At 43.6% G+C, this 11,567-nt stretch overlaps 1 protein-coding gene across 7 annotated transcripts in view; it reads left to right on the forward strand.

Moving 5' to 3' along the window:
- The window catches only part of ERG (ETS transcription factor ERG), a 156,456-nt gene extending 146,999 nt beyond the window's left edge, over positions 1 to 9,457 (forward strand). For all 7 annotated transcript variants that reach the window (XM_052794529.1, XM_052794528.1, XM_052794527.1 and 4 more), the window contains one exon: positions 106 to 9,457. In XM_052794529.1, the coding sequence (XP_052650489.1) occupies positions 106 to 626 (521 nt within the window). In that variant the 3' untranslated portion in view covers positions 627 to 9,457. The remainder of the gene's footprint in view (positions 1 to 105) is intronic.
- Positions 9,458 to 11,567: the final 2,110 nt, after the last annotated feature.

Consider the following 11,567-nt stretch of genomic DNA (forward strand, 5'->3'; position numbering starts at 1 on the left):
ATTGCAACATTTCCTAATAGGGTCCTATGTGAGAGCCTGGAAGAATTGATGTCTTAACATTATTAGTCAGTAGTCCTGACATTTCTATTTCATTTCCCCCTGCAGGGAGTGGGCAGATACAGCTATGGCAGTTCCTGCTGGAGCTCCTCTCGGACAGCTCCAACTCCAACTGCATCACCTGGGAGGGCACCAACGGGGAATTCAAGATGACTGACCCCGACGAAGTGGCTCGGCGCTGGGGGGAGCGGAAAAGCAAGCCTAACATGAACTATGACAAACTCAGCCGTGCGCTTCGCTACTACTATGATAAAAATATTATGACTAAGGTTCATGGTAAGCGCTACGCCTACAAATTTGATTTCCACGGAATCGCTCAGGCTCTCCAGCCTCATCCCCCAGAGTCGTCCATGTACAAATACCCATCAGACCTCCCCTACATGAGCTCCTATCATGCACACCCTCAGAAGATGAACTTTGTAGCTCCCCACCCCCCTGCTTTGCCCGTAACATCATCCAGCTTTTTTGCTGCCCCTAATCCATACTGGAATTCACCAACTGGAGGTATTTACCCCAATACCAGGCTGCCAGCTGCTCATATGCCTTCTCATCTTGGCACCTACTACTAAGTGGGGAAAAAAAGAAACACCAGAAAAAGCAAACAAAGACACTTCTCCCTGGGATACAGTCCCTGATGAATTGCAATGAACTCTATTGGAGTACACGAATGAAAAGTGCCTAAGAGACAAGTGAAGGTTTGGCTGGGAAAAAAACACATTAAAAAATAGATGTCAAAAAGACTCTTTGTAGTAGGGATTTAAAGGAGATATTCAAGAAGTATTAAGATACTAAAATGTAATGTATATGGGCATCGACTCTGTGGACCAAACAACAATAGACTATTGTAGGTAAAAGCATGAAATGGTAAGGAAAACCTACGAAAGCTAGTGGTCTTAAAAAGTTGATAAGCTTATGTGTAAAGTTTGATATCGTGCTAGTGCAAAACTGGGACTATACTACAGCAATATAAGGATAAGTCTATAGTGACCTAACATACAATATATGAATCATTACAGAAGAGGGGGGGAAAGGGAAAAAAAAAGGAAAAAGACCCTACCTGTATTTAAAAAATAGAAACATATCAACAAAAGAGACTGGTTTAGTGTGGAAGCTGATTTGGAATATAACAGCATTGTTTTAGTTGAAATCAAATGCGTTCCATTCATCAGAGTGTTATCAGCTACTCAAACTGTGAAGACAACCCAAACTTTAAGATTCCTTGACAGTATTACAGGAACCCTGAGCCAAGCATTGGAAATGAGAATGTGCTGAAGGGCAAGTGTATGACTGTGATCAGAGGCCTGTACCTGACAGAGGAAGCAGAAAGGAGAAAGAGGAGGACGAAGGTGGTGAGAATGGGAGAAAAGAAACTTCTTTACCAGTAGGACTGAAAAGACTCAAAACTTAGTAGCGTTGGGACTATGAAGAAACACTTGTTTGGACTTGTGAAACATATTGCTCAGTATCATACCATTCCCAGTATTACAGGAGGAATAGACTTGATTTTATAGTAATAAAAAGAAGTGGAAAAAGGGAAAAGCAGAAGAATTCAGAAATCAGAGTATGCATCTCTTAAAAAAAAAAAGTAAAACTGGAATTGTGTTTGATATTTAAAAGTTACCAGTTAGAACCTCATCATTATTAAGGGAGTTTGTTTTCTATTGGTTAAAGCAAGAGACAACCCCTGACTGCCAAAATCAGAAATCATCTAAGTATTTTTGTTAGGCGGGCGCCAGTTTTTCTTTATCGAGTCGCGAACGCTGTGCGTTTGTCAGAATGAAGTATACAAGTCAATGTTATTTTTTCCTTTTTATATAATTATTATATAACTTATGCATTTATACACTACGAGTTGATCTCGGCCAACCAAAGACACAAAAAAGGGACAATCAAAAATATTGTGGCCTTGAATTTTAACTCTGTATGCTTAATGTTTACATTATGAACATATTAGTACTTAGAATGCAGAATGTATGTAATAAAATAAGCTTGGCCTAGCATGGCAATTCAGATTGACACTGCAGTTTGCATTTGCATTTGCATTTTTAGTGCCTGACACGCCTATCAGATCTCCTACTCACCATGTTAAAATATGCTAGGCATTTTGTTTTAAATTTTTGTTTTGTGAAATCTGGCAATCTTGAAAACGTAGGACCAAGTAGCGATGCTTAGCCTAAGTTCAAAGTGGACAGGTGCTGTGTATCTTCTTTTCCAGACAGTTCTGCTAAAATACTTGCAGCCCTTCTTTAACAGTGCCTTGCCATTCCTGTCCTGAGCTCCTTTTTGCCCAGAGATTGCAACCATGCCCAATTCTTCGACAACGTCATGGCCAAGATTGAAAATGAAGTCTAAAGGAGGCCTCTAAGGAAGAATACTGATACCCAGAAATTCTTTTGTTGCCATCTGATTATGCAGCATAATCTCAGCCTAGATGTATTTTCATGAGAGTCATATGTCAAATTACCACACCCCCTTGCTATTAATACATACTGTATCATTATTTGTAAATAAAGTGAATAATGAATAACTTCCATTATTCCTCCCTTTAGAATAGAGTGTATGGTAGCTTATTAATTTGTCATTGCAGTCCGTCCTGGCTGTTTACAAAGTGCAGGATGTTTTTTTCTCTTCTAGATTTAGAGGCTTCCCACACTGTACCCCAGGCCCCAAAACTACATCTGGTGCCTAATGGCATGACTCCATTTTTTTGCAACACCAGCTGAAGAACTGGTCTGGAAAATCAGCACTGACATTTATGAGTGCCTCTCCACAGCAGGGAGTGTTTACTGCAAAGACCCCAGTCAGCTTAGACCTCCAACTGTATCCCTCTTTCTTTCTGTTCTTTTGTCTCTTTTTCAGACAAAATGGGTGTGATTTCAGGTTTTATAGCAAATGTTCTGCATATCCGTTTTGTGGAGCATTAATTGGTGCTGTGGAATGGGAGCCTACTTGCCAGACTCCCGTGTTATGGGTGTCTTGGTGGCAGTTTATAAGCACAGGGTTATATTACTAATGTTTGAGACCTGAGCAGTGGCATCATAAGCCTTGTGATCGTTTGGGAAATAAGCACTGTAAGTCTATATCTCTTAAAAAATAAAAACTCAAGGAAAGGTTAGAAAAACTGAACTCTTGGAAAAGGTTAGTCACCCACGATTTTAGAAAGTTATGGAAGGCACACCTACGTGCTGACTATGAGAATAATAGTTTGTCTTTCAGTGGAAATAAATCTACAGATGCTTGCTATAGCTACTTCATGTGTACTTCCAACTCAAAAAACGGTAAGTGTATTATTGAACAACCTTTTAATCAAACACTTAAAAATCCAGATAAAACAACCGTCTTTGTTTAGATTGGCAAGGACGTGCCTGGAGGCCTCCAAAGCATCCCCAGCACTGACAGAGCTGCCTGCAGGATTTCCACATTGTGTTGCCTGGCTTCTATCATGTGCAATGGGAACAACATCCTGAATTAAAATAAAGAGATCGAATCCTGGGACAGGGATGAAGGCAAAGCAGATGGCATGATGGAGACCCCTCATGATGAAGAACAAAATCCTACAGAAGGCCATGAGTAACTCACTGGTGAACCAGTCCAGAACATCTGTCTTAGAGCTACACCTTTCCACACGACCAGCTCACAGCTTTCCGGGAGCTTTGGAAAACGTGGATTTTGCAACCCTGAGGATGAAGAGGAAAGTGAAGGATGGAGAAAGCCTACTGCTGCTGCACTGGGATGGGTGACTCTGCTACTTGCAGGGGCTCCCTACCCAGGGGCAGCAGCCACCCCATGGGGTCTTCCTGTTGGAGGGCAAGGCCAGCCCAGTGTCCCAGGGCGCTGGCAGAGGCAAAACAGGCAGTGGACCCATGGTAGTGTCTCTGCTGCTCACTGCCTGCTACCCAATCTGGCCCTGCTACTTGGAGCCAGGAAGACGGGAGTGAGGCCAGAGTTTTAGGGGCTGGTTCTCAGTTCAGACCATGACAAAGGATGGGCCCAGTACAGCCAAAATGCTCAGGGAAGCTGAGCATCTCTGCATCCATACCGTGAGAGACATTCACATGAGGCTCAGCAAGACCCCAAGACCTTGGCTGAACGTGCCATCTGTTTGCCATTTAAGCACCTGGAATCATGGACAACATGGCCCTGATGAGTCCACATTTGTGCAAGTTGGTCATGTTGATAACTTTGGCCCTTTGTTTAAATTAGGACTTCTTTTAAAGTCCATTGTCAGTCGTCTCATACCTTATTACAGCACTCTGAGGACTCCTCTGAAAGGAGAAGCTTTATATTTCCTGAAATTTAGAGATATACATGTGTGCTTATCTTTCACCAAGAAATACCCATCTGTCTGAGAAGCTACACTGTAACATGGCAAGTGATGCTGAGAAAAGTTTTAAAACTAAAACTAGGAAGCTCAACTTCCACCATCCTTGATCAAGATATTTCCCCTGATATTAAATTGGGTTTAGTGTGTACATAAAAAAAATCCCTTTGAAGGATGTATTTTACAGCACTTGTATTGTGAGTCTTAAGGGAAGATCAACAGAGGTTAGGACATGCTTTTTAAACTGCCCACAGAAACACAGGTATCATCCTTGATTTAGACTTTCTTCTGCAAACTCTTCTTGCTCAGGCTGTTTCTTACACCAGCTAAGATCTGATTTTAAAATAAATTTTTAATTACAGATGCATTAAAGAAAGGTAAAAAAACCACTCTACATTATATTATATGCTTAATGATCCCATGATCTTTTTCTGCGCCCTCTTCTCAAGTTTTGGTCGCATCAGGGGAATGGCCCTGAGAATAGTCTCTGCTTACCTAAGTCACCGGTAAGTGAGAATGGCACCTCAGCCATCCAAAGGATTCAGTTGACTCATGCCTGAATTTTAACTGCCTCCTGAAGCAATCCTGGTGCAACACAAGTGCTTAGTTCCTTGTCTGGTCAGTGGAGGGAGCCTTCAGATACCTTCACAGCAGATCCTGCCTGCCTTTGGGGCCTATGTTAAGGAGATTAGGTGCTACCACGGAGGTTCACAGTGGACTGTGGCTAGTCCTTGGGCTTGATTGGGACCTTGCTGACCATCAGGAAGACAAGCCCTTTCATGAGTGACAGGTAACACAGTTATGTGGCAGCAACACCTGGTGGAAAAAACAGAGCTCCCTTGTGCTTTCTTGGTAAAGGTATTTCTTCTTTTTTGGCCCTCACTGGAGTCGTCACATCCCTTGCTGTGTTGGGCTGTTCGGAGATGCTTTCCTCATGAGAGCTCAGCTAGGAGCTCGCAGCCCTTAGGGTCCAGAAGAGGCCACCCTTCAGCACTTGGCATTACACTGAGGGAGGCAAGGCCTAAGGAGTCCATGAAGCTCCCCCCTTGGTTAATTAGCCCTATGGCCCTCCTTCCGTAATGACAACTGCATATACACACACCTGGTCAAGGCATGAAGCTCTTGGCTATGCACCGCATGCCTCTCACCTTCTGGTTATATCTTGACCTCTGTGCAGACCACACAAGTGGGTCACACCAGGATTTCAGCAAGAGAAAACATGAAAATGAAGTCTGGGTAAGCCACACCATTTTCAGGAAGCACGTGAGGCTGCTCAGAAGGCTGTCCTGGCTCCCTGCTTGTTTCCAGGCTTCAGCTGCAACCTCCAAAGTGGCTTGGCTCCTACCGCTGCCCCTTGAGCAGTGTGACTGCTCCTTCAAGGCACTGGCAGCTAAGACTACATCAGATGCATGACCCATCTTGCTTGAAGAAGGGGCACTACTTGGTGAGCTGGTTAATGAGGATATTAGGCCAACTGGAATGTGGAAAATTGTTTCAAAATGTAATGGCCGTCATTGTTTCAAAAGGCACATATTTTCAAGAAAACTAAATAAAACACCCAGGCTGGTTAGGCTAGGAATTGCCCTGAGATGTCCTTTTAACTCAGTGGAATGAGGACTTCTCAAAATCAGGTTCAGAGAATTTCTTGGGTTGTGTACCTGAATATTGGGCCATATATATTTTGTAAAAGAGTAAGGGGCAGAATAGTTTTCTGTGCATAATCCTAGAAGTAGTGAGAAAGTCTAACTGGGAAACCCCATCCATCCCCCTCACTATTACAGAACTATTTTCTATTGCATAATTACTGATGTTTCCTTAACCTTCTTCTCATTTGAAAAGGTCTCAGCACCAGGGTATTTCTACCCATTCCCTTAACACAGAGGCTAATACATCTCATTGTTAACGTGGGGATTTTTTTTTGTTTTCCTGATATTTTTGTATTTTGCAATTTCTTCTGATTACACTCCCCATGCATCACACTCCGGAGTTCCTAGCCTGCCTCAATGTTTACGGCTTTCCAAATATTTGTAGTTTGTTATCATGCTCCCTTTGACTGGATGTTAGCCAAGCTTAGACATATTCCACTTCACAAACCTATCCCTCTTCTTCTCTGATAATTGTTAATGGGCCTTTCTTATTTTTCTTTCTTTTTTTTTTTTTAATTTTTTCTGTTTCTGCACACGGGCAGGCCTGATGTCTCCTGCTGTCTAAACCATTTCTATCTATGACTTCTCTGACTGCCACCTCCTTCCCACTGGAGTCTGTGCCACTCTCCTCAGCCAAGCAGCTAATGTGCTTCTAGCCTCACCTGGCTGAAAGGTCTTCCTTGAGCAGCTAAAAGACCCTTCACCCCTTCAGCTCTGAATGGACTTCCATGTTCTTCTTTGTTTGGAGCTGTTTCTTTCTCATGAACTGAAAAATCTCCCTTCCTCAGATCTCTCCACCAACAGACCACTAGGAAGGTTTTTCCAAACTATTGTTGTGAACTTGCTGCACTAATTCCACCAGCTCATCTCGCCCAACTGTGCAGTGTTTATTTTGGCCCTCTTCTGTCTGTGTCCCGGCCAGGCTGAAAGCTGCTTCAGGCAGAAAATGCACATCCACAGAGCACCCAGCAGCGTGTTGCTGCTTAATACCAGATAATCATGAGTAACGTTGCCAAAAAAGTGCCTATACTTTTCCAATTTTCTTCATGATGAAGGTGTCATTCTTCTCCACTGGAAACTTGAAAGCTACTCTGCAGAAAATGGATACATGGTACTTAGAACAGGCACAGGCATTTGGGCTAAATGGTTGCCATGGTCCTTTTAGCTTTCAAAGCAGTCCTAAGAGGACATGAAAGACAAATTTTCAGTTTTAGATTCATCTTTCACTCAATTCTTTCATATATTTTTGCAAAATTACCAGTTTGTATCAGAAAACCAGCCATGTAGACCCCTTGGCCACCTGAGACATGAGCACAGAACTGCCAGGAACGATACAGGGCTTCAAAGACCACCTTCATGCACCCTCCTGGAGAAGAGCTGGAGGGATTGTGAAGCTCTCCAGTACATCTGCAACAGCACTGACCACTGAAATGGTCAATTTTTAAAATAATGTCCCTTTTCCCTTGTGGGTTGAGGAGGGGTATGTTGACCTGCATTACTGTATTCAAAATACAAGAGGAAGAAAAGAAAAAAAGGAAAGTAAAAATATTCATTTGTTTTATGCTTGAAAAATCACCCCATGCTGTCTATTTCCCAGAAACACTGCTACATCAATATGTTTCAGTTTCCTGGGATGAGAATGGCATTCAGATGACCCAGTCATGAGTCGGATCCTATTGTGCTGGATGTGGTAAATACAGATCATGACTAACAGATGTTGCTTTTAAGTGCTCATATCTTTAAATACACAAGACTAATAAATGCTGGAAGAAGCTGTATTTACTACCAAGACTAGCTGAACATTTTCCATTTCAGCCCTTTCTTCAAGGAGGGAGGATGGGATTGTTTTTTTCTTCTAACATGCTCTGAGGATAAATCCAGGAAACGTGTAGAAGGTGCTTGGACATTGCAATGGGCTCATATCCTCACATAGAAAGACAGCTCACAGCCTGGCTCCCCAAGGGACTGAAGTGTCTGCTGTTTCCCTGACGGTTACAGCTATGGAAAAGTTGTAAATGGCTCTGTATGGTTGTAAGCAAGTTGTAAACCTCCCACCATGAGTTTCCAAAGAAAAGACGGAAAATTAGGACTAAAGCAAGTGGCGCACAGCCTTTGGAGCAGAGCAGGGCTTGATCCTTAAAACAGTTGTGAAAATAAAGTTTGTTACCTTGGCTGTTCCTGGAAGATTGAAGTGAAGGAGGTGGCAGGAAAGGGGGCATAAAACCAAGGATGCATGGAAAAGAAAGAGCTATTATCAGTTGGGCTTGGAAAGGGGAAGGAAAAATAGGAGGAGGAGGCCAAAATCAACAGGGAAAGAAGAAGAAAAAGAGTTATGAAGTGCTGTCAGAGGCAGTAGCAAAGTGTCATGACACTTGCCTGCTTATTAGCAATTTATGGAAGAGGATATAAGTGGACCTTTAAGACATTCTTGCAAGGATTACTCAGTGCTAAGTGTTAGACATGATTTGATGATAATGACATGAGATCAGATCTGAGTTGTCAATAAATAGAGAGCCAACCAGAGGATCAAAACATAGGCTGGCAACGTGAAGGCAGCAATCAAGGAGGTTGACTTAGTTCAACCTCCCCTGCCCCTTAGGGAAAGGGGAATTGCATGTGGTCAGGGGGTGCCAGGAAGGCTTCAATACCTGGGGAAACCCAAACACATTATTTTCCTGTATAGGCATGGAAAGTGAAAGATGGATCTGAGGGATGTGGGGAAGGAAACAGCAACTGGATATCAAGAGGTTAATAGAAAGAGAGGTGCAAGTGGAAGGAGACCACAGACCCTAGAGAATTTAGAAGTTCAAGAGAACCAAAAAAGTCTTAAAAAGAAGATAAAGTCAGGTTTAATTTGAAGTACTGAGCCCAAAGGAGATGCTGGAGAGCAACTGTGATGTGCAGTTCGGTAGGAGGAGGCAGGTTAGCACATCTGGGGTGAAGTAACAGCTGAAGCCGCCTGAGCCGAGGAGATGGTGGAATTTGTAAATGTTATACTTCATTTCTCTTCCTACACTTACCACTTTAGTATATTTTCAGCTAACATTTCATTACCATTTCCACAAACATTTCATGTCATGACTTCATTACAATGTAGACAGCACACTGAACAGCTGTAAAATAGCCTTGCCAATGCTGGTAATTTGCACTGGGAATGTAATATCCAGTTCCAATCACTGATGAGTGCTATACAAAATGAGCTATCCAGCATTTTTCATTTCTTTAACCACTTACCTCAACAATTAAATGTATTATAATGCTAAATGTACAGTATGTAATAAATCATTCCACTCTGTATAAAAGCATCAGACGATACATCTCTGTTGTTTTGTCATAAGCTGTATAAAACGCTGGCTTAGCACTCTGTAAACGGCTTTGTTCACTCTTGTTATTTTAATTGTATACCAAAACCCAGTAAAGTTTCATGCATACAGTGTGTGTCTCCTGCTATGTGCCAAATCCAATATGCTCTCCTGTTCCTACTAGATGAAGATCATGGTGAAAGGTTTTAGCATAGCAGTCTATGAGGTGGGAAACCAGTCACAACTTTAACATTTTTGATGTTCCACTGTACCTACTGGAATAGCTTTTGAGCTGAGACATTGTAGTTGTTCCTAGTAACTGTTGCATTTCCATTTCCCTACTTTGGCTAAAAGCTGAGACGTTTGGTTTGTGGCTCAGTCATCTATTACTCAAAAAAGTCTGGTGGGCTTTAGTGTAATTATAATTATGTTATAGAGAGTCATTGGGGTCTAACATGCCTTTTTTCTTCAATTTTCGCACAATACAACATAAAAGTAGAAAACCTGGAAGAGGTAGAGCAGCTTTATTTGGTCAGAATACCTGGCAAAATGTAGATAGTTGACTGATGATAAGGTTTCCAAAAGACCCAAAGTAGCTTAGGCTCTCAAATCTGATAGACTTGCAATGGGATTTGTGTCCCTCAGTCCCTCAGATGTTCCAGAAATCCTTCCCTAGTGCTTTGTCTTTTAACAAAGTCACATTCGTTTGGAAGGACTTGGAGATGAGTGCATAGCCCTGGGGGCGACCCACCCTCCAGCAAAGGCAGACATCAGGGGGTAAAATGCCACCATACAAAATGTTCACTGTTAAAGAAAAAGTAGTTCACCAAAGCACTTTTCAAAACTGTGTTTGATAGCTTTATGTCCCCATGGTGGGGCTTGGGGTGGTCCTGAAAAGAAAAACAGCTGGACAATGATGTAGATTTGGGATTGTGTTTGAGTACCCTTGACTATGAAGTCTACAGTCTTGGTCTGACACCTGCATGTTGTTGTGTAAATGTGACCTTCTGTTCCCAAGCAAGCTCTCCCACACAGACGGAAATAGGGGCCTTATGGCTCTTGGACCTCAACGAAAAATGCCCATGCATTTTCTAACCCCTTCTGTGGGGCTGCTGGGGCCTCTGAGGGCTTCAGGGTAGTATCAGCCAGCAAGTGTCTGGGCAGTCACCTATTTCAAGGCTACGGAGCATCTGTAGGGAGAAGCACTCTCGCAGGCTGTGAAGGTGCTAATGAGTTTCCTGAGTAATAATGTAATATGAGGCACTAAGGAAGGTCTGCGTACTTGTGGCATTGTCTGACGGTCAAGTGATCTGGGCAGGGTTGTGGTTCATTGTGAACCATATGGAGAATTGACAGGCCTCCCGGGAAGGAGCAGTGCTCCCATACACCTGCTGGGCCTTGCATGGTTTATGCAATTAGCCTTATAATTAGGCTCCTGGAGACTCTCAGGCTTAGTCCCTTGCACCTCCTATAGAAAGAGGTGACCTGAACATTTTCTAGGAGTGGTATGGTTTGCTTGACTGTTGAAGTAAGTACGGGAGTGCACGCTGGGCTCAGCCTGCAAATACTTCATGCCTCCACTTTGACCCTGCCTCATGTTACACAGTGACTGAGTCAGCTCCTGCGGCTCCTCCTGTCACTTAGCTCAGGCTTTGAGATCCAGAAACCATGGCTCCAGTGGCAGCTGGACACCCCGACTGATCAGTCCCTACAAGCAAGGCTGCTCACAGAGCTGTGCATGTGCAAGGCATGGGGCATTCTTCTTCTCTTTAGCAAGAAAAACAAAAAATCTGTTTTAAAAAATACAGGAACTGGTAAGTGAATTTGAAACCCACGTGTTACTGGCAGCAGCGTGCCCAGGCTGGACAGCTGGGGCAGGGCTCCTCTGGCTGTGCTCCTGCAGAGCAGTGGACAAGGTGGGCTGCCAGGTTGGGACCAAACCCACTGCCCCAGCCATGCCGGCAGCCGCAGCATTTTCAGCATCTCTGGGCTGTGGACAAAAGCTTTGTAAGCTACTGGTGCAGCCTATGTCAAGGGTGCTGGGGCAGAGGGATGCCAAGTCAAAACCTCCTGCTTTCTCATCCTGCATGGCCACTGTGCTCCTCCTATGGTGGGGTTCCTCCTGGGGCACGAACCTGTGGGGTTGGGGCTTTTGCAGGCAGTGATCCACCGAGCAGCCCAGGGTGTCCCCTGCCTGCCCCTGTCCCCCCTCTCCCCGCAGCCGTGGAGGGAGGGCTGGGC

Source organism: Harpia harpyja, chromosome 8 (genome assembly GCF_026419915.1).
Source record: "Harpia harpyja isolate bHarHar1 chromosome 8, bHarHar1 primary haplotype, whole genome shotgun sequence".
NCBI lineage: Eukaryota > Metazoa > Chordata > Aves > Accipitriformes > Accipitridae > Harpia > Harpia harpyja.